Genomic DNA, 27,817 nt, shown 5'->3' with positions numbered 1-27,817 from the left:
ATTTAACATAGGTCATTACATACACTGTTTTGTTTTCAGAAGGATAGACTTATTTGTTCAAGGAGTTAGAATTTTTCAAGCACAGATGTTTTTTAGCTGTTTGCATATCTCAAGTGGAAATGAGAACCAACACTTCTTGAACACCCCAAGGCCGGGCACTGTGTCGGGCTGAATTTCACTTGGTTCATTCTCTCAATAAAACCCTCCGATGACGGTTCGCTCTCCTGTGTGAAATCTGAGGCTCCCCAAGACACTGTCACTAAGGTCATTCAACTGGCAAGGAGCCCACTCAGGGTTAAAAGTTAGTTCTCGGGCTTTCCACGAACCCCCCAGCCCACAGAAACACAAAGGCGGGAGAGAGTTAGACCAAAAGAGCGTGGCTTTGGAGCTCCAATCCCAGCCTGTACCCTGGGAGGCTGAGCAGCACCACAGCCTCAGCTCCGACTGCTCATGGGCGAGGCCCTGCCTCAGAGGGCTAGGGAGGCAGCCCTGGGACCACACGGAAGTCCCCATGTCTTCTGGCAACCACGAGCCCTGCACTCTCCAGGAGTCTCTCACTTTCCTATCCCCATACATCAAAACAGTTTGGAAAATTCAACCAACACTCCCACCTGGAGGGATTCGTGTAATCCTACAGGCCACATGACCCAAGTTTGGGGCTGCAGAGCAAACACGGCCCCACAGCCTCGAACAGGTAATGGAAGGGGCCAGATCAAGGGCTGGTTCAGGAACATTTCCATGGGAAGCCTGTGTCACATACCCTCCAGAACCTGAGGGCAGAGGGTATACCGTGGTAAGGACAGCTCTCCTCCACCTCAAAGGCCCCCTCATGTAGCTCCGAGGCAGCAAACTGGAGAACCCCAGTACACCTTGGGCCCGCCCGTGACAAGACAGCCTACCCTTGACTTAAATTCAGATTAGTTGCCAACATCTACAAATCACACACACAATCTGGATTTCTAGCTTCTTTTGAAAAATGGAAAGGTCTGGCCACACTGGGCCCGCATTCCCACAGGCTACAGTGACTTAAGGAAGGAAGAACTGCCCCCTTGAGTTGGGGCATAGACACCCCAGTTCACCTCAGTCCCTGCTACCTGAGTCTCCAGACACAAGACAGCCTGCCAGAGCCACCCCTCAGGTTACACCCCGCCTGGTCAGGTGTGTGACCTGCCTGGCCCTGAAAGCCTTTGGAGTTGGTGACCAGCTCCAGGTCAACAGGCATGTTTGGAAGGAGACCACCAGGGGCTGTGCAGGGGCGGGAGCTGCCCCTCCCGGCAGAGGAGGAGTCCTGCCCACTGGCAGGCCCTGGAGGCCAAGGCCCCTGGCCGTGGACAGCCCCACTCGCCCTCCCGGGCGACCAGAGCGGCCCGGCCACGGGGCATGGCGGAGGCAGGGAAGAAGGCGGACCCGGCTGAGGGCAAAGCGCCCGAGGCTCCGGGGCACCAGCAACTGAGGTTGTCTCCATTTATTGTTGGTGAGGAAAATCCTCGCGAGTTAATACAGTGCGTACGCTCCCCAGAGGTGTGCTGAGGGAGGGGGCCCTAGAGCGCCCCAGAGATAGCTTATACCAACAGTGCTTTGACCGGGGGCTGCTGGACACATTCCCTGGGGAAAAGGCAAATGTCCCCATCGGCTCCTCCTCTCCCGTGGCCATCAGAGGGGTGAGTGGCCATCAGTCCTTCGGGGGGACAGGTCGGGAGAGAGCGGACAACAGTGAAGTGTGAGAAGACAGACTGGTGATGACCATACCCAGGGACGGGCCCACCATCCCCCAACCCTGGGGTGGCGGGGGGCAAGTCTAAATGAGGGGTCAGACTACAGCGTGGTAAGGAACCAGGATTAGCACCTCCGTGAAGCACAGCTCCCTCCGCTGATGCTCGGGGACCAGAACTGCCCCTGGGGCCTGTCTCCCAGAGGCCCTCCCTGGGGACTCAGCTCTAGGGCACCCACCCAGCCCAGCACGGCCACCCAGCCCCGAGTCCTGGGAGCTGAGGTTTCCGATGGAATGAGGGGGGACAAGAGAAGCACCTCCTAGAGCTTTGAGGGACAGAGGGAGGCATTTGTCCATCAGGCCCATTCGTGTCTGAGAACACAGTAACAAGCTCAAACCTAATTAGACTTCATAAATAGAGCTCCTGAGTGAGGAGAAACAGATTCAGGGCCACCTGCACTGGAAGAAAAACGGGGACTCGGAGCCAGGGCTGGGGCGGGAAGAAGCCAGGGCGGCCAAGCCAGGCTCGCGGCCTGCCAAGAGCAGCAGAGCCCTGAAGGCAGGAGACCCGGGCCAGAGGTCCACCACGGGCAGACCGCGTGAGTGGAAGGACCTTCGGGTCAGAACTTTGCCAGCTAACAATCCCATCTGGACATGGTACAGAAGGGAAGAGGGACCCAGGGGCTGCCCGTCACGGCAGGCGGTGGGTGGGACGCAAGGCAGGGGTGCTCAGCCCCCGCCGCTCCCTGGACCCAGGGCCCTGCTTGCTCCTTGGGTCAGTCACAGCATCTGGAGTCACGAGAACCAGACCGGGCAGGGCTGAGCCACAGCTGCGTGCGGCCCCAAGAAGAGGGAAGAAAATTCTTTGGCCCAGACCAGCCAGAGGACCCTGAGGAGGGAGAGGCTGTCACCCAGAGGCCCCCTCCCATGACGTCATCTTTCCCCAGGACTGATCCTGATGGGAAGCAGGGTGCCCCCCAGCAGAGCACAGCCCAGGGGCTGCGTGCTCCGGGGGGGTGGAAGTCCCAGCTGGTTGCCCTCGCTGTTAGCTCTTGTCCCCTGGGGACTTGCTCTTGGTATCCCGCTTGTTTCCTAGCAGCTTCAGCACCTTCATGGTCTTGAACTTCCCCTTCTTCTTGCCCTCGGGTTCAGCCTCCTTCTGGAACTCTGCAGAAGAGAAAGGGGAGCGCTTAGCACGTGGGGAAGGGGGGGGTACGTTGGGGCGGGCCAGGGGCAGTGACGAAGGCCCAGCTCCTCTCCTCCAGCTCATCTGGAGTCTTGGGCATGTCACTTCACCTTTGTGAGCCCGCAGGATGGGGACTGTGCCCCTGTCCCAGTGATTTGGCAAGGATCCAGAAATAAACAACTGTGAAAGCAATCTGGAGCTCGGAAGCATGGCATGGATTTATCGACACGGACACTGACAGAGCTAGAAGGAACGTCAAAAATCATCCGCCTCACCCTCACTTTTCACAAGGCAACTGTGGGCCTTTGAAATGGACTAACACCCGCTGAGCTCTATATGGGCGCCAGGCCCAGGGCGAAGCGCTTTCTGTGCACCATCCCGGGAACGCTCTGCACCCCCATGCTGCAGCCGAGGAGGGGGAGGCCTGCATGGCTGAAATGACAGGCTCCAAGTCACCCAGATAGTTAAGTTCCAGAGCTGGGCCTGGAAGCCAAGCAGCCTGACTAGAGTCCAGACCTAACCACAAGGCCACAAAATGAGTCACTGGTGGAACCAAGATGAAACCAGGTCTCCTGACTCCCAGGCCAGTGCTCTTTTAGCTGTTCCGGGCACCATCTTATCTCCAGAAGGCACATCTGTTTGAGCCCACAAACTTCTTTTTTTTTTTTTTAAGATTTATTTATTGAGAGAGAGAGTGCATGTGCAAGCACCCGGGTGAGGGGAGGGACAGAGGGAGAGAATCCCCACTAAGCACAGAGCCAGACGCAGGGCTCCATCCACCACCATGAGATCGTGACCACAGCCGAAATCAAGAGTCAGGGGTTTAACTGACTGAGCCACCCAGGCGCCCCTAGCCCACAAACTTCTCCAAGATCAGCTGCAGATATTGAGGAGGAACTCCTGACTTCAGGCAGCCGCCCTGGGAAGGTGCTCCTTGCCCACCCCAGCCCTCCCTGTAGCCCACCCTCTGAGCCCAGGCCACAGCCTTCCTGCCTCTAGGCTAGCCTGCCTCGGCACACATGGCCCTCCCTTCAAGAGAGAGGCTAAGAGTTTGCACACACCATCCCTGGAGCGCCCGCTCCGACCCTCTGTTCAACCTGCCCCCTGCCCTCCCACAGTTCGGGTGGACCAGAGCCCTGGGAGGGGCCTCACCTTTCCTCCTGATCATGGCTTCCAACATCTTGTCTTCCTCCTCCTCCCTAAAATGAGAAAGGGAAGTCGAGTGTCCCACAGGAAGAAGGACACATATTCTCTCAGTCCCTTCCAGCCTGAGTCCCTCCCACAAGTTGAGGGAGGGTGTGCTGGAATCGCTTGCTGTGAGGGCAGAGCCGGCCTGGCCCGCTCTGGGCCCCTCCTGCAGGGACCTCCCCCCTCCCCAGCCACCTCACCTCTGCCGGTCCTCATCCAGGCAGTTGACGATGGCGTTGCGCTGCTCAATGAGGGTCATGAGCTCCCGCATCAGCACCTTCTCTCGGCCCCGGTCCTCCTCTGTCCAGTCCTTTTCTGCCCAAGGAGAAAAGTTGGGGAACTGAGTGGGGGGAAGCCCTCCTGCCTTCCCAGGAAGCCAGGGACCAACGCCTAAGTGCTGAGGTGTTTGCGGCCTAGCCGCATGCTGGATCCTGTGAGGACAGGAAGGAGGGCCCACCTGGGGAGGGATGACAAGTTTTGGGGGAAATGAAGGTTGTTCAGGAAGAGACCAAGGATACTAGGCTGCCTACCAAAAAACCCCTCAAGGGGGCTCCGGGACGGCGAGCACAACACATGTTCTGAGAACAGAGACCAGCTCTTGCCAAAGGGGCTCCTGCTTTTGCTCATTCATTCAACGAATGTTCACTAGATGGTTTCTTGGAGGCAGGATTCAGGCTGGGCTTGCTGAGAGCCTCCAAGGGCGGGCTGGCCAGAGCAGGGCAGGGCTGGGGAGGTAACAGGGGACCCCAGGGGTCCTTATGCAATAGAAACAATGTAACCCAAGTGGCATATTGGGATCTTCATATAATGCCATGAAGGAGGGCAGATTAGAGGGGACAGGACCCTGGAGGTGGTGAGCCCAGCCAGGAGGTGTCCCTGAAGTGTCATATACCTGCTGCCCCACCAGCCTCCTCTCAAGAACCCGAGCCATCCCACAGGACCACCCAAGGGCCCACCTGCACTTAGTTTCCCTTTCATCCAGCCCACAGGCTCCCAGGGGAAGGGTGCCCACACCTAGCCTTCCCTCTATCACATCTGCCACCACAGGCCTCCCTAGCTTGAAATAAACATCCTGAGGACCCCCCCCCCCCCCCCGCCCGGTCATGTTCCAATGTCCTTACACCTCACCTTGCCAGAGCTCAGGAGCAGGTGGCCCAGCATAGTTCTGGGGACAGCATGGGAGTCACCATCCCAATTCAAATCCCTCTGCTACTTCCCAAATGTGGGGCCTGGGGAGGTCATGTCCCTACACTACATGTGGGGAAACTGAGGCTCAGGGAAGTTGGGTCCTCGGCCAGTGTCACCCAGCAAGGGGAGAGCCAGTCTTTGATCCTGGGTAGCTTGACACCCTCAAGCTTCAGCCCTTATGGTGTTTTATGGGTCCCTAACCGACCTGGGGCCTTATAAATCAGTCCCACCCTGCAAAAGCAACCTCCGGGACAGGATGACAAACCCAAGACGTGCAGCCATCACACAGGCTAGAAAAGCAACACAGTGAGCCCAGGGCCAGGCTGGCCTGGGGCGCACACATAGGACGCACTGCGCCCACTCCAGCCACAGGGCCTCACTGTGGCTCCCTCTGGTGGGAGCCGTGCCCCAGCCTCCAGGAGATGTGGGTGTGACTCATAGAGGGCGGTGGAGTGGCCTCCAGAAACACTTCTGCCTCTGCGTCTTATCCAGCCTCCCAGGTTCCCTAGTCAGTGGAGAGGCAGGGCCACTGTCCCAGCAGGCAGGAGGGGCTGCGTGCGCTGGGACAGGCCAAGTCAGAGACAGGGATTAGAAGCCCAGCGCCACCACCAATGGGCAAGACTCAAACTCTGGCTCTCCATCTCCTCACCTGTGAAATGGAAACAGTGAAGCCCACAGTCTGGGCCAGAGGAAGTGGCCAAGAGCCCTGGCTCCTGTGGTCTCTCTGCCTGCCTGTGGTTCAACTACACATCAGGGCCACAGACCCCAACTCAGCCACATAATAACCATTAACCACCAGCCACTTGGGGGGCATGGAGTGTTTCCACATCCGCCATCTCCTGTCCCAGGAATACCCTACAAGGTGGGTACCTTCATCCTGTCTTATACTTGAAGCCACTAAGGCTCAGTAAGGCTAAGAAACCTGCCTAGCCCCCCCTCCCCGGCCCCGGCCCCTGCCTCCAGCATGTTCACGGTGGAACACGGCAGAACACAGGACTACGTAGGACTATGTAACTCCACACCCAGTCCCACCCGCTGCCCCTCCACCATTCTGACCCCATCCCGCCCGGCACCCCCAGAGTCCTTCTGAGCCACAGTGTGCACAGGATCCTTCCACCTTCCCTCCCACCGCTGGTGAAGTCTGGCTGTGCTCTGGCCTCACGGCCATGAGCCCCGAGCTACCTCTGCTGTCACCCACTCATCTGGGGCAGCCCCGGGCCCTGGAGCCTGAAGGCTCTCCCCATCGGGGACCTGTCTACCCCCAAGTCCCAGGAGATAGGCCAGCCTGCTCCTGGGCCTGGTGCTCTCTGCGAGCCTGTCTTCCCTGATGCCACATGAGGCCACACCCCCACACTGGCCATGCTGTTCCTTCTCCTGCCATCACTCGAGCCTATTTATCACCTGCTAGGACCCAGACTGCACCTCCTGGCCCTCTCCCCCCTCGGGCCCTGTTCCCAGAGCCTGCCTGTGCGTCCCCATCAGGGCCAGTAGGGTAAGACCTGGGCCCACTCGTGAATGTCACGGGCCCCCGGGCAGGTGCCAGAGGAGTGCGGGGGGGGGGGGGGCACGCTCACCTGGCTTGTTGAGAAGACAGCGGAGCTCGTACTCTACATCCGCCTGGCGCTGCTCCAGGTTCTGCTGCTTGAAACTAGAGGGTGGGAACAGCCAACTCTTAGCCCTGCCCCGGGGCCGTCAGTGAGGAGCGAAGGCAGGGAAGGTGCTCCGTGCTGAACTCCACGGACTCTGGGGAGCGGAGCAGGGGGCCGAGCGGGGAGGACTCACACATAGATGAGCTCGGACTCCCGCCGCACCAGCAGATGCTTCTCGTGGATGAGCTTGAACCAGTCCACCAGCATGTCGTCCTCACGGCCCTCTGGAAGCCAGATGCCCACTGAGGCCAGGGCTGGCAGCACCTGCAGCCCTCAAAGGAGCCGTCGGGGAGGGAGGCTCCCGCCACCCCTGAGCCCCACCCACCAGGCCCTCCCAGCAGCTCCCGCACCAGTCACTCCGCCCCGCAGCTTCTCCTCCAGCAGGACCCCACGGTGTTCCAGGGCATCCAGCTGGCGCTCGATCGTGTCCATCTCTCCGTGGATGTCCTCCTCCGGGATGTACTGGTCGGCCTGGACCTGCCCGACAACGCCCCGGTCACCGGAAGGACAGCCCACCCGTCCCACCTGCCCGCTGCCGGGCGCTTTGCCATTTCGCGGGCCAGCACTGGCCTCCACAGACCCCGGGCCTGGGCTCTGTCCCACACCCCAGCGCGGCCGGGTGCGGGAGCCCGGTGTGCGGAAGGGCCGCTCTGGAGAGGGGCCCCAACCCCTCCGTGCCCCCAGCCCCAGCGCTGAAAGGCACCCCCAGAGGGACGCACAACCTCCTGCCTCTCGTGGCAACCCGCCCGCCTCCTCTGCCACTCCAGAACTGATATCACAATGTAAGAGAGTGACCCTAGGGGAGAGAGAAACTTAAGAACACTCTAATCTGTTTAACTCCAAGTGTATCATGTGAGTGCTTCCATCCTTGAACTATTATTAGTAACAAGTGAAATGCACCAGCCACGCTCCAGCTTGAGAACAGCTGGTCTGCTCAAAATCCCCCTGGCTGCAAGTTAAACCTTCCCATCGGGGTCCCCCCAAGTGCCCCTCTCGGCACCCCCGAAAGCAGCTGTCCAGACAGCCCATCCTCTCAAGAGTCCCCGGGGCCCCTGAGGCGGCCAAGCGCCTGCGGGCTGCCGGCCGGTACCTTGCGCTTGATGAGCGGGAAGCCGTGTCCTGGGGCAGGTGGTCTGGCTGGCTTGGATCCCTTGGTGGTCTTCTTTGTGGTTGGGGATGCTGTGGGTGACGCCTTCCGGTTAAAAGGGTTCTCCTTGCAGGAAGACTAAAGGCAGGGAGAATGGCAGAGGATAAGTCTGGGGAGGGGGTGCAGTAAGACCCCCAGCAGCCTGACTACATGGGACTAGGGCCTGGAGGCCGGGAGGCGGCAGCCCAGGCAGAGAGAGAGACTCCCCTAGCACTCCAGCTCTGGTGCACAGAGGCATTCGACAAACATTTTCCTTTCCACAGGCTTCCCGCCTCCAGTCCTGCACTGGATACCTTATACACGCTTTTCTCCCAACCTCTCTGCAAAATGGGTATTGTAATGCCATTTTATTGTAATACCATTTTATAGCTGAGTACACTCAAATTCAGAGAGCTTAACTGGCTCAAGGTCATGCACTTCCTAAGGGCCCAAGCTAGGGCTGGGGCAGCCGTCTAGCACCGGGGGCAGTGGTCAGGACGTGGAGTTTAGGGCCAGACGGCCATGCTCGCTCACTCAGGCCTCACAACCACCCCTTTCTAGCAGGAACTCTCAGGCTCAGAGAGGGAAATGAAGCTCCTGGCCCGTGTCACCCTGACAGGAAGCAGGGATCCCACCTTCCATCTGGCCGGGAGATGGAGGAAAAGAGTAGCTTCCTTCCTCCCTGTCCAGGAAAGACCCCTCCCCTCTGCTGCACCCCGCTCCATGCACCCCAGCCCTGCATCTGTCTGACCCTCTGTGGAGAGCCTGCCCCCTGAGGTCAGCACAGCCAGACAGCCCCAGCGCCGGGACGGGGCCTCGCCTGCCCCACGGGCAACGCCAATGTCCTCCAACTGCTTTCCCCAGCTCATCCGACACAGAGGTGTCGTGACGGGCCCCATGGAAAGGTCTCGCTTGAGGCCTGCAGTGCTCCCAGGAGTGTTTACCCAACTTTCTCCCAGCAGCTGGGGGAGGCTGGAGGGAGCCCTGCTCACCCCACCCGCATTAGCCCATGGAGAGATTCTTTCAGGCAGGCAGTTGCCCTGGGATTTCTGGAGCAGGGAAAGTACCAGGGCCTGAGTCCAGGCATGGCAGGGTTTGATTTCCACAGGGCAGCACCTGGAGGGGCCCAACCCCAGCGACAGGCTTGCTGAGGGCGGCTCCAAGTGTGACAGGTGGGTGGTGTGCAGAGCTGAACAAACGAGTGGAGGGGCCCAGCAGGGTCAAAGAGCCCGAGGCCCCTGAGTCCCCAAGGGTTCTCAGCCTTTCAGCCTGGGTGGCTCAGTCTGTTAAGCGTCTGCCTTGGACTCGGGTCATGATCCCGGAGTCCTGGGACCGGGCTCCCTGCTCAGTAGGGAGCCTGCTTCTCCCTCTGCCATGCCCCCTGCTTGTGCTCTCTCGCTTTCTCTGTCTCTCTTCCTCCCTTTCTCTGTCAAATAAATAAAAATCTTTTAAAAAATCAAATAAATAAATAAATAAAAGGCGCCGTCTAAAGGTGGAGGGCGGGGTGTCCAAAGTTGACCTCTTCCCCCACCTGCCACCACCAGGGAACCCTGGGCCTCCTCAGAGCAGTCTGAGGCCCACAGAAGGGGCAGGGCCTTCTCAAGGTCACACAGCAGGTGGGTAGCAGAGCTGGACAGGAGGCTACTGGCCAGGTCAGGGCAGGTGAAATGTCTGAAAGGTGCACAGGTAAGAGCTGGACCAACAGCTCAGCCCGCTCCCCAGCCTTAACCTCTGTCAGGTCCATCAGACCATGACTACCGCCACCCTACCCGTGGACAATCAGAACCTGGTGGCCCAAAAGGACTATGGCTACAAGAGAGGCGCCCTCAGGAACTAGATGCCCAGAGGAGTGTCCTGGCCCCCTGATGACCCCCGGTTCCCGGTATGGGACTGAGGAACAATTACACGAACAGCCACAAAGGTCACCTGGAGAACGAGCTCCCTGAGATGGGTGCCCCCGAGAGGAGACGGAGTGCAAGGAGGGCCTGGGAGGGGGCCTCGGCATAAACAGGGCCTCGTGAACAGAAAGGATGTGAAGATGGATGGTGGCTGGGGAAATGGGTCCCGGATGGGCACGTACACGGGATAGGCAAGTAAACAGGTGCCCAGACGCATCACTCTATGAAGGGCCAGGCAGGTGGACAGGTGAAGAGATGAATGCGAGGACGGATAGATCAATCTGTGCCTCAGTGAATTGAGTCAGGAATGGGCAGATGGACACAGCAAGGTCAGAAAAGAAGTCAGAGGCCAGCAAAGATGGAAGACCCTGGACATTGCCGCCCTGAGACCAGACAGGACAGCAGCTCTTAGCAAGGGGGAGGACTCACCTTTACTTGGAGCTGCGGGGACGAGGTTCCAGGGGAAGGCACGGGGCTCTTGTCTCCAACCAGTAAGAGAGGGGTGGGGGCAGCGCCACTGCAGGGCTTGGCTGGCTGGGGAGCCGGGCTGCCCCTAGTACTGGGGGCAAGGCCAGGGCTGGCCTGAGGTGTCTGGTCCGCGCTGGGCTGCACCAGTTCCCCAGAGGAGGACAAGGAGGAGGAGTCGGCAGAGAGGCTGGCAGAGGTCCCAGGGGTGCCAGGGGCATGGACTGCAGGCTCTGAGGAGCTCTTGGGCACAACTGGGGGCTCCAGAAGCTCCCCAGAGGGGGTCCGGCTGGAGCTCTCGGAGGACAGGCTCTCCACACTGAGGGCTGGTGATGGAGTTGCCGAGGGCGGCTCTGAGTGTGACAGGCGGGCAGTGTGCAGAGCTGAACAAACAAGTGAGCACATGAGCGCCCCGCGAGGAGGCACAGCCCCCCCAACACCGTCCCCTCTCCACAGAGTGCTTCCATGTGCAGACAAGGCCGGGGCCCAGAGAACAGCAAGGGCGTGACAGGACCAAGGTCAGTAGCCGCCGAATTGTCCGCATTCAGCGCCCACCCTTCGGGACCTGGGGCACCACCACCTCAGGGCACATCTGTGGTCCTGGGTTCCCTCACTGCCCCTCACTTCCTCCTGCACGTGCCCGCTGCCTCCACTTCCCCTCCCAGGTCTGATCTGACCCAAAGCAAAGCCCAGGGGAGGAGGCGAGGCTGCGGGGGGAGGAGAGGGCAGAGAGCCCAGGCTGGCCCATCCTGTGCAGCAGGAGAGGGGAGGAACCAGCAGCCCTCCCAGCGCCGGCCCTGGCCAGGCACCGCCCCGGGCCGCGTTAATCCTCGTGTGGGTGATGGATACCATGCTCCGAAGCATCGCCATCCGTGTTTTCCAGATGAGGCGGCAGACTCAGAGGGAAGGCACTTGCCCGGGAAGGGCCGGGGCTGACACAGCTGTGTGTGACTCAGCACTCAGCGTCCTGCAGCTGCCCACCCCCCGTAGCGGGAGGGTCCCGGGGTTCCGGCAGGGGCCGGAGTGGGGAGCCCCGGGCCACCTGAGCCCTGCCTCCCGGCATCTCTCATGCACTCTCAGCCCCTCTGTCCGAGGGGCTCCAGCTGAGGTCTTGGAGGCGGCCGCACCCCAGCCATGATGGCAGGTGACCAGGCGTGAGGCCTGAGAAGCCCGCAAGATGGTGACAGACAAACACTGCAACAGGGGGCGCCGGGGGTGGCTCAGTCAACTGAGCGTCCGACTCTTGATTTCAGCTCAGGTCATGATCTCAGGGTCCTGGGATCGAGCCCCGAGTCGGGCTCCACGCTCAGTGGGGAATCTGCTTGAGATTCTCTCTCCCTCTCTCTCTCTGCCCCTCCCCCCACTTCTCTCTCTTTCTCTCTCTCTTTCTTTCTCTCTTTCTCTCCCGGTCTCTCTCTCTCAAATAGATAAACAAGTCTTTTTAAAAAACAACTACAACGAGGCTGGATGAGTGGGCATGGTTGGAGGGGGGCACAGCGCCCCGAGGCTGGCCCGCCACCACTGTCTTCCAGGTGGGGACACTGTAGGCAGACACAGGGAAGGAGCTGCTCAAGGTCACACACAGCCAGGTCAGGGCCCAAGGTGCCCGGCGACCGGAGGGTAGTGACTAGACAGGCAGGACTCAAACGAACCCCGGCCACATGCTGTCCAGGAGCCAGGCGGTGCTGAGCCCCTCACTGGGGCACACATCGCATCCTCACGACACCTTACCGTGAGGCGGGTCACGGAGGGTGAGGAGGAGAGAGCGTGGAGCCTCTGGCCTCCTGCCTGTCAAATCTTGCCTCTACTGCTCAGTGCTATGAGGCCTTGGGCAAACCCCTCTCTGTGCCTCCTTCCTCACCTGCAAGATGGGCGCATGCTACCTACCCCACAGGTGTGCTCTCGAATTAGCTGCGAGGACACACGTGACCCCTGGCCTGGCGGGGACCCCACTGCACCACACAGCCTTCCCCAGCCCTGGGCTGACTCCGGCCCCCGAGCCCAGCATTTCGTCAGGAAAGCTCCCAGAGATGGCACTCACCGAGTGGGGATGCACTGGGCGCGCGGGGGGCAGGGCGCTTCTTCGTCTTGGGGCTGCTGGTGGGGGTGATGCCATACCAGGGGTGCAGGGACTTGGGTGTGGACTCGGCCGACTGGGCCAGGGCAGGGCCAGCGGCCAGGCTGGGTGCAGCTGGGGGGTCCTCCTCTTCCTCCTCCTCAAAGGGGTTGTAGGGCTTGGGCTCCGGGCCACCTGTCACCTGGCTCTGCTGGGCTGCCTCCTCCCCGCCTCCATTCTCCACCTGCCTGCCGTCCCGGCTCGGAGGTCCGGGGCTGCTGCTCGGGGGGAGGGGGGCTGGCTTCTTCTTTGGCTCTGCCTGCACCAGTGTGATCCATGGGGGGTCTTTCCTGGGGGCTGGTGTCCTGGAGGGAGGTGGGAAGAGGCAGAAACCACTGGGTGGGGGAGGGAGGCAGCATCCTCCTCTCTCTGGAGAGTTTTAAGTCCATTTCAAAGGGAGTGGATGAGAAACTGCACCCTTCTCCCCCAGCCCCGTGGGGTTAGTCTGGGCCCAAAGCTGAAATGGGGAGAGTGAACCTTCACATCATAGCCTCCGTCAGCCCGGCCCAGGAAAGGACCCACAGGGGCTCTCTGTGTGAGGCTGAGAAAGTCACCTGGCCCCTCTCCATAGTCGCCCACCTATGAAATGGGGACAGTAACCTTCACAAGGGCATTCTAAGGCTCCAATGGGCACAGGGCCTCGCGTACAGCAAGTGCTCTTTGAGCATTAACTACTATTACAGCTGGGGCCCGCTCTCCCAGGGGACGCACAGCTCCAAAGAACGGCTGGAAATAGCTGTCCTCACACAGGACGCAGAGTCCCAGGCTGGAGGGCCTGAGCCAGGTACACAGCGGAGCTTTTCTGGGTCTTTCTAGACCCAGCTGCCACTTTTCACAACAGCTCTGTGAGTGAGGCCTACGTCTCCCACGTCACAGAGCAGCAGGGGCATAGAGAGGTCCAGGGCCTCCAGAGGCACTGTCTCTACCAGGAGTCCTCCCCACAGGAGTGGGGACCCCAGGGGAGCCCTGGGGAAGGAGCTGTGGGCCCAACACTCAGCCCCAGTGTCACCCACCCAGAATGAGCCTTGCACGTCCTCGGGAGGCTCTGCTGGTGACTCATGCCCACGGAAGCCTTGCCCACCCCCCAGACCCCAGGGGCACCCCCATTCCCAGCACGAGGGCCTCCAACATGGGAAAGCCTCTCCGAGCCAGCGTACCTCTCTGACAGCTTGGGCGTCCCTCTCGGCTTGGGGACAGGGGGCTCGTGCAGCCTTCCTAGATGGGAAAGGAGAGTCAGACAGGCCTTCTTCATGGGCGGCTGTGGGCTGGGCAGCAGAGCCGGGCACTGGGGAGCCACGGTGTGCCCTCCTTTTCTACCTGGCAGAGCCGGGACTCCAGGTGGCCAGGGCCACCTTACCTCCCACCTGGCACCACCCAGCACTCGGGGAGATTAGATAAGCACCAAAGGTAACAGGTAAAGAATGGTCATGGGGGCAAGGCCAGGATTCCTGGAAACCCCATCGGCATTTCAGCCGAGAAGGGGGGACCCAAGTGTCCCTCGGATACTTCCCAATGTGGACAGGAAACACTGCCTTAACTCAGCCTAGAAGCCTCCCCTGACCCCCGAGTGTCCCCCATGAAACCCACAGTAGCCTCTGCTTCCCCTGTCTTAACAGCCTTCCACATTCTATAGAAATCTCTATTATCTGTGCTTGTCTCCCCGCTGAGCCTGGCAGGGCCTCGAAGGCACAAATAGGCCTGAACAGGACTGTCCCCAGGGCCTGGGCTCAGAGCGGGCCCCCCCACCCGTGGATGTGGAGCTGAACAAGGCCCAGAGAATGTGGACACACGAATACTCCCGATGCACACGTACATTTAAACACCAGACGCACCCCTGCAAGTGCCCGGCCCCCGCTGGACCCTTGCTCACCATTTACTAGGCCACTGTTGCCACCCTGCTCGGCCAAGTTCTCGTGCTGCAGACTGGACCGGGGCCGGGGCGTGGGGGGTGTCAGGGCTGGGCTCTCGGGGGCCTTCCTCGGGGCAGGCGTGGGGCGGCCGGCCGGGGAGCTGCCCAGTTCCTGTGGTTTGCTTGGAAGCCGGGGCTTGGTGGGGATCTGGGGCCGGGCCTCGGGGCTGGCCTTGGGGACAGCCACCTCAGCCCCTGCGGGCGCATTAGCACCCGTGCCGCCTCCGTCCACATCCCTGACTTCTTCTGCAAGCTGCTGCTGCTTTGGCTGCAGATGGGGCCCGGCCTTGGCCCCCGACCGCCCCCCCGGGCCCAGCCTGGCACAGTGCTCCGCGCACACGAAGGTGCCTTCCTCAGGCCCACTTCTGTAAGCTCCGGGGAGCAGGGTGCTGGAGCACTGCCGACACCTGCCAGGGAGAAGGTGGGGAGCGGGCTTCAACGGAGCCGGCACCCGGCCTGGGGCACCGGCTCCTCCTCCCCCAGGAGCCCCCGCTGTTCCTGCCCTCCCTCCTCGTGTATGCCAGCCTGGATCTTGTACCCCGGACTTCCCACAGGAGGAGGCGAGTGGTAACCGCCAGAAGCACAGAACAATAAAATCACATGAAATCAAGCAACATAAATTGTGAAACATGCCTTCAGTTTGTGCTGCAAGAGGAAGCAAAGGTTTGCCCCCGCGCGGAGGTACCAGCCAGCGCCGGGGCCGTCGGTCACCAGCGGCTCAGGAAACCGACTGAGTCGTTGTCAACCAAGCAAGGTTTTTTTGGTTTTGTTTTTTATGAAATAGAATAAAATACAACATATCGGAGTGTACCGCACAAGTAAGAATATACTGTTTGAGGAAATTCTGATTCCAGTTGTGCGTCTATTTACGCGGGGTCTTATTCAGGTGTGTATTCACAACTGGTCACAGTGTCAAATGCATTTCTTACTGGGGGTCCCTGGAAAAAGTCCTTAAAATGCTGTCCTCATGGCCAGATGTGAATGTGTTAGTATAACGGTGCCCCTGCTTGAGCTTTGCCCTCGTGACGCCTCAGTTCTGCAGTCAGGCCCCTGGGGTTCCAGGCCTGGCCACCACACCCCCACACACCCTCACAGACATATACAGACACACACACCCACACACACACATACACAGACACACGGACACACACTAACCCACAGTCGAATGCATGTTGGAACTCAGTCGCTGGCTTCCCTTGACTATTTTTTTTTCTTTTTTTTTTTTTTAAGATTTTATTTATCTTTTGACAGAGAGAGAGACAGTAAGAGAGGGACCACAAGCAGGGGGAGAGGGAGAGGGAGAAGCAGACTCCCCGCTGAGCAGGGAGCCCAATGCCGGGCTCGATCCCAGGACCCTGGGATCATGACCTGAGCCAAAGGCAGATGCTTAACGACTGAGCCACCCAGGCACCCACCCTTGACTATTTTCTGCTTGCTTTTTTGCAACGTATAAAATGTTTTCAGGGGCGCATCAGTCAGTTCAGTGTCTGCCTTCGGCTCAGGTCATGATCCCGGGCTCCCTGCACGGGGCTCCCTGCTCAGCGGGGAGTCTGCTTCTCCTTCTCCCTCTGTCGCTGCCACCCTGCTCCTGATTTCTCTCTCTCGCTCACGCTCTCTCTCAAATAAATAAATAAAATATTTTTTAAAAAATGTTTTCAGGGCGCCTGGGTGGCTCAGTTGGTTAAGCGACTGCCTTCGGCTCAGGTCATGATCCTGGAGTCCCGGGATCGAGTCCCGCATCGGGCTCCCTGCTCAGCAGGGAGTCTGCTTCTCCCTCTGACCCTCCCCCCTCTCATGCTCTCTCTATCTCATTCTCTCTCTCAAATAAATAAATAAAATCTTTAAAAAAAAAAAAAAAAATGTTTTCATACATGTTCTAAGTTATTTGTCTTTTCCCTGTCTCTTATTCCATTTTCTTTAAACTTGGCTTCTTCCGGGAGCCACACATTGAAAGCAAGTTGTTATTGTGATTTTTTTAAAAATCCTTTCTTTTTTCAAGGGCTTCTAAAGCAGCTCCTCAATCGTCATCAGGTCGTTGGCCTCAGAGAGGTCCGGCGTGGGAGGCAGAACCCCTGAGCTCAGCTCCTCTGATTCTGTGACTGACAAGGCTTCTCCCCTCACTAAGCCTTAGTTGGCTCATCAGTAAAATGGATTGATAAGCAAGATGCTCCGGCATGAAGGGCCCCGCAGTGTGCCTGGCACACTGTGATGCTGGATCCACAGAAGCTCCCCTCCTTGGAAATGGGGTGCTGGGGGGCTCGCCCCCCCCCGCCCCCCGGCTCCCACGGCCACTCACCGGAAGCAGTGGCGGTGGTAGAGCTTGCCCTCGGCCAGGTAGCGCTGGACCAGGTGCACGTGCTGCTGGCAGGCAGCGCACGTGCTACTGGGGGTCCGCTGGGCGCCCCGCTCTGACAGGCTGCCCGACGACAGCTCCTCACCCTGCAGGGAACGGGGCGGGCAGAGGGGCGCGGGGCCGTGGTCACCAGCCTCCCTGTTCTAGAACAGCCCCCTTCCCCTCCCAGCAGCCGCTGTCCCCCAAGTGCACATGAGCTTCCCGGTGCTAATGCACATCATCAGAGCCCCGGAGGAACAGAGGGAGGGACACAGTCGCCACTTTGCGGATGAGGAAACTAAAGCCCAGAGCGGGGGAAAGACTTGCTCAAGGTCACTGAGTCAGAATGGAAACAGAAATCCTGACTTCCAGTTTCTGGGGCCCTCTCTGCCAGAAAGACGGCTGCTGCCTGTGTAACCTCCCTTCCCCTCGGCTGCTCTGACCCCGTCCCATCCCTGCAGGGTGGCCCCTGACGCCTGACCTCGTCTTAGGCCCACCTCATCTGCCTTCTCTGCCTCCCGTCCTACAGCTGCAGCAGGGTTTAAATCCCAGTGTCTCCACTTCCAAGCACTGTGACCCGAGCAAGCTGCTCATGTCCCTGGGCCTTGGGTTCCCAGCTGCCAGTGGAATCCTATAACCCCTGCCTGTCTCAGCCCCACCTCACTGGGCACCCACGCCGGGCCAGGCTCCCCGGCCCTCAGGAGCTCCTCCCTCCAGCAAGGACAAGTCGGGGAGCAGGTGGGAAAAGCCCTTTGCACCCCGGGAAGTGCTATCCAGATGTGAAGGGCTGGTGTCACTCTAAGCATCTTGGAGCGGGGCACTGACCTTAGACAAATGACCAAACCTCTCTGAGCCTCAGGGTTCTCATCTAACAGGACTCATACCACCCACCTCCCAGGGTTGGTGAGAGGACAAAACGGAATCATGCTAGGAAGCTAAAAGCTCTGTCTTGACAGGAATCAAGGAGAATATCTGCTACATTACATGTGTAAATCCTGTCAGTGCCAGGATGACAAAGTCAGTGTGGCAGACTGTCTGATGCCCCCTTCCTAGGCCTGGTGTCTCCTGATCCTGCCCCAAGCCCTCGAGAAAGAATGGAGCTCCCTGCCCACAGAATGGGACCGGAATCTGGCCCATGTCCCCTCAGCCTGAGGCTCTACTTCCAAAGCCAGTGGGGAAAGGACCAAGAATCAACACTGCAATGGTACCCACTCAGCCTCCCCCCCGCCAGGCACCCGCCTACCTGAGCTCTGTCTTCTCGTTCTGCTGCAGTAGGTGCTTCGGATGGCGGGGAGGAGGGTGCCTGGGCCTTTCTAGGTGATGAGACACCAGCTGCCAAGAGACAGGAAAGAGACCCTGAGGAAGGTGGAGACCCTGGGGCCCAGGAGGCCCCCAGCCGGCCTACAACTTGAACTCCCCAGCTATGGCCTTTGGGAAGACCACCCAACACCGCCAGACCAGAGCAGGCTCCCACTTCACACGGGCCGGGAGACACCTCCTCTTCCAAGCCAAGGGCCAAGGGCAGGCTGCTTAACCTCCCCGAGCCACCACAGAGTAGGACAGTGACTGACCACACGGGATCAGTGGAAACGCTAGGGCAACAGTAAAATCACAGAATGGGCAGGTGCCCAGCACGCGGCAGGACCAGGAGCTTCCGTCCCAGCAGGGTAAGGGGATGGGAGGGAAGGCAAAGAGAGGAACCACGTGGTGCTGGCTGCAAGGTTCAGGAAAATGGGCTGGTGTGGCCGCACGCCCTCACGGCAGAAGAAACCCACCCACCCCAGCCCACCAGCCCCCTCGGAGACTCCACTCCTTTCTTACTTCAGCAAATATTCACGCAGCACCTACTCTGTCCCCAGTGATGAAAATAAAAAATGAAAATTCAGAAAGCTCTATACCCCAAAACATCAATTTTACCATTTGATGATTTTAGGAATAAAATCCAAGTTCCTTACTGTCGTCTAAAATATCATTTACCAGGGCGCCTGGGTGGCTCAGTCGTTAAGCATCTGCCTTCGGCTCAGGTCATGATCCCAGGGTCCTGGGATCGAGCCCCGCATCGGGCTCCCCGCTCAGCGGGAAGCCTGCTTCTCCCTCTCCCACTCCTCCTGCTTGTGTTCCCTCTCTCAGTGCGTCTCTCTCTCTCTCTGTGTGTCAAATAAATAAATAAGATCTTAAAAAAAAAAAAAATTTAAAATATCATTTACCAAACTAGATCACAATCCGTTAGCAGACCCAGAAATCAACTTAGTGGTTACAACCAACACATTTAAAAGGTGAAATAGAAAATATCTCCACACATCACATGTTGCTGTGTTGTTTTTTTTTTAAGTAAGCCCCACGCCCAACGTGGGGCTTGAACTCACGACCCCGAGTCGCATGCTCTACCTACTGAGCCAGCCAGGCGCCCCTGCTTGTATCACGTGTGGTAAGGGGAAGAACCGTTTCCTGCAACTTGTTTCAGTGACACATGTGTGCATGAACTTGGACTGTGATGGGAATGTGTGTGATGAGTCATAGCCAGAAATTTTGGAAGCCCGCAGTCTCACCAAGTACCACTCCCCACCACCCCTCTGTCCTCAGCCCCTCCTTCCTGCTCAGTCCCTTGAAGCACACAAGCCCCCCCTGCTGCCCCTAGCCTGGAACATTCCTCCCCAGATCTTTAAATGGCCTCCTTCTTCTCCTTGTTCAAGGTTTAGCTCAAATGTCACCTCCTCAGAGAGGTCCTCCGTGACCACTCATCTAGAATAGCCACTTCATCCTCCCACTGCTTTTTTTTTTTTTTTTAAAGATTTTTTATTTATTTATCTGAGAGAGAGAATGGGAGACAGAGAGCATGAGAGGGGGAGGATCAGAGGGAGAAGCAGACTCCCCACTGAGCAGGGAGTCCGATGCGGGACTCGATCCCGGGACTCCAGGATCATGACCTGAGCCGAAGACAGTTGCTTACCCAACTGAGCCACCCAGGCGCCCCATCTCCCACTGCTTTTTATCCCATCGTTTTGTCTCCTTCATTGGACTCCCGTGAAATTATACTACCTCTTCATTTGTGCTCTCTCTCTCTCTCTCCCTCCTATTCTCAGCTCTCTCCCCAGCACCTAGCACAGTTCCCGGCACACCGTAGGGGCTCAATAAATATTTGTTAAATGAATGAGTAAGTACCAGGTGCTGGGGGCTACGTAGCTGGGAACCAAACACAGATGGTCTGCAGGGGAAGAGGGAGGGGAGATCCAAATATTTTGACCAGAGTCTTATGTGTTCACCACAAGGCTGGGGGCCACAAGAGGACCTGTGGTAAATCAGGGCAGGCTGCTTAGAGGAGGCAAAATGTGAAGATCAGAGGATGGGTAGGAAAGAAATGTTTGTGGGTGGGAGACGTGGAACAGAAAATGGAGTTCGGGGCTGGAGGATCACCAGGAAGAAAGGCTGAGCAGAGAAGGAATATGATGTATTCAAAACACAAAAAATTTAGTATGCCTACGGCTGGGGCAGTGAGTGACTCAAGGTAAGTGGGGAGAGACCCTCAGAGGCCCCACTAAGAAGCTGCACTGGGGGTTAAGCATCCGACTCTTGATCTCAGCTCAGGATTCGATCTTGGGGTTTCTAAGTAGGCCCCATGCCCAGCGTGGAGCCCAACATGGGGCCTACTCAAAAAACAAAACAAAAGAAGCTGGATTTTATCTGGATAACACTCGCCCTGCCCCCCGTGACTGCAATTTCACACAGCCGCTGGGTGTCCTTCACTCACACTCTGGTCCCAGACCACACCGTGGCTCCTGGAAGGAAGGGTCAGTGGCTGGGCCCAGGGTCACCGGCACCATGGAGCCTGGCACCAGCGAACACTCAGCATGGTGCTGTGTCTTAGCCAGGGCCAGGTTTCAGAGCGACCTGGTCCAGGGAAAGTCAAGTCTGGTCCAGATTGCCCCTGAAATCCTTCTAGTCACCCAGAAAGTACAGCCCAGGACCATCTGGGGGAGTCTCACAGCCAGCTCTGCCTCCAGGGTGGGAACACACTGCTGTTTCCTCTGGCGGAGCAGTGGGTGGGATACAAACAGTTTGCGTTTAGAGGCCAAGTTGTATGAGAAGCACAAACTGTACCTTTATCAATAAGAACCCCCGCAAGGCCAGGGGGGGTGCCCCCTCCCAGGCACGGCTAGGGGAGCTGGGCCCACCAGGGCTGCCCTCAGCCCGGGGTGCCCCGTGAGGACCCAGGAACCCAGCGGGCACCACCAACAGTACTGTGGGGAGCCCCTGCCCGCCCGTCCCGCCTCGCAGGTCCCCGGAAGGGTGGCCCTCCAGAAAAGAGCTTAGTTGAAAGAGATTAGGGTTTGGAGACAGGGAACCTTCCAGAGGGTGAGACTGAACTGTGATTCTAGGTAAGCAAGCTACACTCTAACCAGTGAAATAAAGGAGTCATAATAATGTGAACCTTGAGCCCTAAATAAGGGCCAGACACAGGTGCACACTTCCTCACTTACTCTTCACATCAACCCTAAGAGATGGGGCACTGTTCTTACCTGCCTTTCAAAGGAGAAACTGAGGCAGACAGGTGACCATGGTGGCCCATTGTCATCCAGATAGTCAACGACGCCCATGCTCTTAATTTCCACCCTACTGCCTCTCACCAAAGACTCAGTGGCCGGGAAATACTTTCATTTTGATTTCTACTAAAACACACATAATGTTATTTGTTCAACTATAATACTGATCTCTATCGTTGGGGGGGCAGGTAACAGGTTATCTTAATTTTTATGCTCTTTGCTATGTTCTCAATTTTCTACAGTAAGCATGTTTTGCTCTTAGTAAGAAAAAAAATAAAAAATAAAAATAAAAACCCTGACTTAGTAGAACACTTTTTCTTAAAGAGACAGGCTCAGATTATCCACATGGAGAGCCAAGGCAAGGGGGAGGACCAAAACGGGACAGGGGAGGGGCAAGGCTCCCAGGGACCCAGCACAGGTGTCAGGACACCTGGATTCTAGTCCCACCATTTAGCTTTCCTGTGGTGTGACCTTGACCTCCTTGCTTCCTCTCTGGGCCCATTTCTTCTCTGCACAAGGAGAGGCCCAGCTGTCCCCAGGAGAGATTCCTGCAGGAGGATGCCCCAGGTGGGAGGCTCAGGAGCCGCCCAGTGATGACTCAGAGAAGCACCCTGTGGTTCCCTCAACCCCCACCCCAGGTCCCCAGCCTCTCAGTTCTCAGACCTTGAAGGTCATTTCAAGGGGACAACGCTGCACCACAGCCCCACAGGGCCACTTGCTGGCTTTGGAGGAAAAGCCCCAGGGAAGTGTCTGCAAACAGGAAGTGAGGGGGGGTGGGCGCCAGAGAGGGGAACTCACAGCGAATGAACGAACGCGCACCCTGCTTTGTCTACCTTTACTCTCGTTCAGTGATTGGTTTAGGGGTTTGCTGCCCAGAAGACTGTGGGCTGCACGAGGACAGCCAGCACCCCCAGGGCCCAGCACAGTGCTGTCTTACTCAATCCCTATTTCAACGACCGAATGAATGATCTAGTGAATAAATGATGTACTGTTTTCTGAGCTCCGCAGCCCGGCACCTCCCCAGCCCCACGCCCAGGGCCAGCCTCCCTCTCACCTTGGCCAGGGCTGGCGAAGTGGTTGTAATACTGGGACACGTAGGTCATGATGCTGAGGCAGTCAGGGACACTCATGGAGACCATGTCATTGGGGTCCAGGAGAGCGGGAATCCCCAGCTCCTTCTCAGCCACTTCAAAGGCCTGGGGTGAGGGCAGGTGCAGGGGGTGGGGTGAGGGGAGTGGGAGTTGGGGGGGGCAAGGGTAGAGTGGGGGAAGGTGGGGGGATAGAGGCAGGGGTGGGAGTGGGGGCAGGTGCAGGGGGCGGGGGGGGGGGGGGGGGGGGGGGGGGGGGGGCGAAAGCGGCCACAACAGGAAGAGGAGGAGGCAGGGTTAGGGTTAGTGCCCTGCAGCCTAGGCCCAGCTTCCCTCAGTGGGATGAAGGGTCCAGGGCTACGGGCTCCCCTCAGCTCTGGCCACACAGGGTGCCCCAGGCATACATGGGCCAGAAGGAAGAAGGGGGGTGGGGAGAGGAGCAGCAAGGGCCCCAGTGCAAAGCAGCTTCTCAGAGAGCCGGTCCAGGAGCCCCTCGCCTCAGCTCCTACTCTGCAGAACCCCTGCCCACCCCGCCCCCCTCCACACACTCACAGCCTCTAAGCCTTCCATCTGTTTGGGGACTCACCAAACGGTTATTCTCGAAGACATTGTCCTTGGAAAGCGAATCAAAATCTCTGCAAGAGGTAAAGGGGAGGAGGAGCATTGAGGAGGTGACAGGGGCAGGGCTGTGGGTCTGGCAGGAATGGAGGTGACCTCATCCCAGCCAGCGTGGGCCTCAGCAGGGTTGGGGGAGGGGTCTGTGGATGGCCAACGAGGAAACTGAGGCAACAAGCACAGGCTAACAGAGCCAGGCCTGCCGGGTGGGCGCAGAGCAGGAGCTCATGGCCCCCCCGCCCCAAGCATCCAAGCAGAGCCTGGAAATCACTCTGAAGGGGCGGGGCTCAAGTCCAAGCTTTTTTTTTTTTTTTTTTTTTTTTTAAGTCCAACCTTTCAAGTCTAAGATCTCTCACTATGCCGGTAAGCCATGTCCTGAGTCAGTGGCAAAGACAAAACCGAGACCAGGACTAATGTAATGACAGGGACGGCCACGGATTGCTGACCTCACGCCAGGCACTGTGCTGAGCTCCTGTCGGGAGTTTATTTTCATAGCAACTCTCTTGGCAGGTACTGACCCCATTTTACCAATGAGGACACTGAGACCCAGAGAGGGGAAGCCACCCAGCCCTGAGGATCCACAGTTCTGGACCTTCCACCGGCTATCACAAACCCAGAGGAGCCACACCGACTTGCCGAATCCCCGACCCGGCTCAGAGACGAATGTTTTTTAATGGGGCCAGGAATAGAAGAACAAGTCTGAATCCGACTGGAAACTGTACATACTTCAGAGCTACTGAGAACGTCTGGCCGACCCGCTGGGCCACTCCTGGGGACCCCTTCCCTTGGGGGAGCAGTAAAGGGTTTCCCAGTTTCTAAGCTGGGACAGGTGAGAGGCAGCGGGGCCTGCCCTGGGGACCCTGGCGGGAGACACCTGGCCAGCCTGCCGCCTCTATCTGTCCCCTTCCTCCCATTCAGCGCCCCAGGCTGCTCAAGTGGCTGAAAACTGGCAAAGGCACCACAGGCTTCTGGCTCGGCAGCCTCCTGGGGGCACCCGCCCAACGTCTTGCCCTTCTAAGGCTGAAAACTGCAGCCTTGACTCTCCCACATGGTGGGCCCAGAGACCAGAACAGGCTAGCACCACCTCCAAGCTCAGGGTCCCAGGCTCTTCCAGGCCTGGCTGTGCGACCTGGGGCAGGTCAGCAGTCTTCTCGGCCTTCATTCTCCCATCTGTAAGTTGGGGGAAGCTCTAGCACCCCCTCCCAGGTTGGTGGGGAGGGCTGGATGAGTCTGGGCTTGGGGAAAGGCAGGTCTCATCGATACAAGGGGGCAGGCAAGCATGCCTCCCTCCTCCTGCCCCCAAACTGCTCCAGGCAGAGTCCAGGTATGATGAGCGATGAGCGAACAGATGAACGGTGGGCCGAGGCGGGAAAGGGTAGCCTGAGAACCCCAGAGGGAGGTGCCCCAAGGTTGGGTGGACTATGACAGGGGAGCTAACTAAGAATGAGCCTCAGCCCTTTTGCCACCTCTGGCCAGGCCGCTTCCCTCCCCCCTCCCCCCACCCCCCACCCCTGCCCCTACCCCCCACCCGACCCGAGCCGAAGCTGGGTCCCTAGGCACACTTGCTTTGCCACTGCCTAAGAGTGTGACCATAAGCAAGCTATTTAAAGTCTCTAAACCTCAGCCTCCTAGTCTGTGACCCTGTGAACAGGTGAGGGGACACCAGCCCAGCCGCAACAAAGGCTTGTTCAGAGACCAAAGGACACAAAAGCAACTTGCCTTGGCAGTTAACTTCAGTCTCCCCCACAGTGTTCCTAGAAGGCTGGGCTCACGTTTTGTTCACCCTGTGCCCCAACACCCTATGTAGTTCCTGGTACTCAGTAAGTGCTCAACAAATATTTATTAAATGAATAAATTCTGGAAAATAAATTCTGTGAAAACTGTAAAAACCCCGGAGACACTGGTTTTTCCTGCAGCTTCTTCCCCACTCCCATCTCTGTCCCTAATCAACATCTGAGGTGTTTTCTGAGAGTTTTCAAAAGCTGGGGAAGTTCTCTTTGGCTCTGGGGGAGATGAAGTACACAAAAATGAAACCCACATGGTCTCTGCCCTCAAGGGAGCTTAAAGATGCCTGGATTGGGGGTCGGAGGGGTGGCCAACAATGAACCAGGCCCCCCAGCATGACAAACCCCGCCCCCCAGCAGCAGCAGGGCCCACAGCTCCAAGAGCTTGAACCCCTTCAGATGACTTGCCCCCAGCCCCTACCCTACCCCTACTCTCATGGAGAGCCTTCCTATGCCTCCTGTGGCAGCTGGGCCTCAGTTTTTCTTCTGCACAATGGGCTGGTAGCCAGGCAACTGGACCGCTCCACAAATGAATGTCTACACATGATTCTGAATCTCTTCTCAGGAGGGGAGCTGCCCTCCCCTGCTTAAAACTCACAAAGCTCCGCATGGCTCCATCCACCCTCCTTCGCCAGCAAGAGGCCCTGGCGTTCCAGGCCAGCTGCATCTCAGGGTCCTCCCTGAACCTCACCTGGCAGCTGGGGGCAAGCAGAGAAGTGAGCCAGAGGACCCCCCTCCCAGAGTGCCCTGGACACAAGATGGCACGGGGGGGATCAGAGAAGTGAGCCAGAGGACCCCCCTCCCAGAGGGCCGAGCCTGGTTCATTGTTGGTTCCTGCCTGGAGCAGTTTGGGGGCAGGAGGAGGGAGGCATGCTTGCCTGCCCCCTTGTATCGATGTATTGCTGGCCCCAGCAGTGCTCCACCCCTCCCCACGGGGCTCTGCTCAGGTGGCCCCCTCTGGCCGCGGGAACACCCTTCCCTCGTAGGGGGAGCCCCTGGCTCCTGCTATCTCCATTACCAGGCAGGGCCCAGCACAAACGAAGGAGTAACATAGCCTCATCACACCCTACTGTCTAATCACACAACTTGTAATAACTCATGTTAATTGAATGCTCATTACCTCATATAATCCTCACAACAATTCTGTGACATAGATCCTATTATCAACCCCACTGTACAGATGAGGAAACTGATGTCTGGAGGGGTCCAGTGATTTACCCCAGCTCGCACATCTAGAACACGGAGTGGCTGAACGAAGCCAAACAGCCTGCTCTTTAATGCTGGCCAGCTCAGGTCCACCGATCACCTTAGCCTGACCCTGAGGTCCCTTCACACACTGGCCCTGTCCCTTGCCTCCTGCCTCACTGTCTGCTCCCCAGCCGCAACCGAAGGCCCCTTGAGCCCTCTGCTCCAACACAGGGGTCCAATCTGGGCGCCCTTCCTCCAGCCTTCCAACTCCCGCTCCTGAGCTCCCCCGCCCCCAGCCCATGGTTGTGTTAGAGCGGCTGCCACCCACCCCACAGCGGGCAGGCGCCCATGGACGTCTCCACCTCGTCTTCCTTCGCTTCTGCAGCCGCACCCCCCCAAAACCCTCTCCTCCATGGCCCAACACAGGGCCCGCCCCAGCACCCAGACACGGTAGCACACAGATGGGATCCTTGAGGCCATTCTCTCCTCCCTTGTTGCCTCCATCAGGGCCCTGCCAGGTGCCATTAGCGGGAGCACAGGTCTGCAGTGGGACAGACACCCAAAGACCCCAGACCCGGCCAGGCTCGGGGAGCCCTGTCGGGGGCACTGTTGGCAAAAGAGGCAAAGACCAGGTCTCTGGGTCTCAAGTTGCAGATGAGACAGGAAGCCCAAGGAATGGTGGGCCCCAGCTTAATTTTCACTCCGTGTTTGATGAATGAGTGAATGAGTGAATAAATGAAGAGGTTCCAGAGTTCAAGGCAGGGGGAGCTGAGAGAGAAGCCCCAAGTGGACTGCTCTGGGGGTCTGAATAAATATCTCCATGAGAACCTCACCTGGCAGCTGGGGGCAAGAAGGGGCCATTTCACACCCTGGAGCAGCGCCGCGGGGGCTGTCAGTCAGACCTTGGGAATCTTCCCTCAGCCTCCCTGCCCCATTGAGGACCGTAGGGCTGTGGGTACACACTTGGGAGGCAGATCTGTGTCCTAACTGGGGTGGGAGGTAGGGGGTGTGGATCCATTCATCCAACCACTATTAACCTAGGGTCTCCTCTGTGCCAGGCACTATGCTAGTGCCCTGGACACAAGATGGCACGGGGGGGATCAGAGAAGTGAGCCAGAGGACCCCCCTCCCAGAGGGCCGAGCCTCAATGCCTCGCGGAGACGGGGTTGCTCAGTGCGCCTGTTTGAGTGGTGCGGGAAAGGCCCAGGGTCCCCAAGGCGGGCTAAGGTGTCTCTTTGGCGGAAATCAGTGCCCTGTGGGCGGGGCCAGGGCCCTCGGTGCAGGGACCAGTATGGGGGGCAGGTTCAGTGTCCCAGTGGGCGGGGGCGGGGCCTCGTGAGGAAGGGGTCCCCCGGGGGGGGAACGGGTGCTCGGTGACCCGCGAGTCGTTGAGGGCCCGTCGGTAGGGTCGGCGTCTCGGTCTCCGTGGGGGCGGCGCCTGCCACCGCCCGAGCTCCGCGTCACTGAGGGGGGCGGGGGTCCCCAGCTCGGGCCCGCGCCGCCCTGCGCCCCGGCCCGCCCGCCGCCCCTCCCCCCGCCCCCAGCACTCACAGCAGGTCGGGCCGGTGCCGGTGCAGGATGGCGCAGAAGGCCAGGCCGTCCCGGAAGGAGCTGCTCAGGTCGCGGATGTCCACGCCGCCGTAGCCCTCGCACTGGCGGCGGCACCAGGCCAGCAGCGCGCCCCGCGGCCCCGCCATGAGCCGCGCGGGGCTCGGGACAGGCTCCGGGCGCCTCTGGGATCAGGCTTCACCCCCGGGCCCGACTCCGGCCGGTTTCCGGCGGCGGCTCCAGCTCCGACTCCGGCGGCGCTCCGAGCTGCGGGCGCCGACCCGC

The 27,817-nt window shown here is 58.9% G+C and overlaps 1 protein-coding gene across 1 annotated transcript; it reads right to left on the bottom strand.

The window, feature by feature from the left end:
• Nucleotide 1: 1 nt before the first annotated feature.
• MICALL1 (MICAL like 1) lies at nucleotides 2–27,796 on the bottom strand. Its single transcript, XM_032416278.1, has 16 exons — nucleotides 27,536–27,796; nucleotides 22,984–23,032; nucleotides 22,364–22,505; nucleotides 18,012–18,100; nucleotides 16,733–16,875; nucleotides 14,398–14,843; nucleotides 13,685–13,742; nucleotides 12,453–12,832; nucleotides 10,376–10,794; nucleotides 8,013–8,147; nucleotides 7,273–7,399; nucleotides 7,056–7,146; nucleotides 6,848–6,921; nucleotides 4,286–4,400; nucleotides 4,050–4,096; nucleotides 2–2,878 (listed from the first exon to the last, which is right to left on the bottom strand). Exons 1-16 carry the CDS (start codon nucleotides 27,679–27,681, stop codon nucleotides 2,757–2,759), a joined length of 2,583 nt encoding a protein of 860 aa, XP_032272169.1. The 5' UTR covers nucleotides 27,682–27,796; the 3' UTR covers nucleotides 2–2,756.
• Between the last annotated feature and the right edge of the window lie 21 nt (nucleotides 27,797–27,817).

The sequence above is a fragment of the Phoca vitulina genome, unplaced genomic scaffold (assembly GCF_004348235.1).
Source record: "Phoca vitulina isolate PV1807 unplaced genomic scaffold, GSC_HSeal_1.0 scaffold19, whole genome shotgun sequence".
NCBI classification, from domain to species: domain Eukaryota; kingdom Metazoa; phylum Chordata; class Mammalia; order Carnivora; family Phocidae; genus Phoca; species Phoca vitulina.
Note: the sequence above shows the minus strand (reverse complement) of the source record. Positions and strands in the feature narration are given on the sequence as shown.

Bases quoted from the DNA above. Each gene is read 5' to 3' on its own strand.
- MICALL1 (XM_032416278.1), bottom strand. From the start codon at position 27,681: ATGGCGGGGCCGCGGGGCGCGCTGCTGGCCTGGTGCCGCCGCCAGTGC. The intron at 13,743-14,397 runs GTGAGCAAGGGT...TTTCCCATCTAG, and splicing joins CAACAGTGGCCTAGTAAATG to GAAGGCTGCACGAGCCCCCT. The intron at 2,879-4,049 runs GTGAGGCCCCTC...TCTCTTCTGCAG, and splicing joins AGCCATGATCAGGAGGAAAG to AGTTCCAGAAGGAGGCTGAA.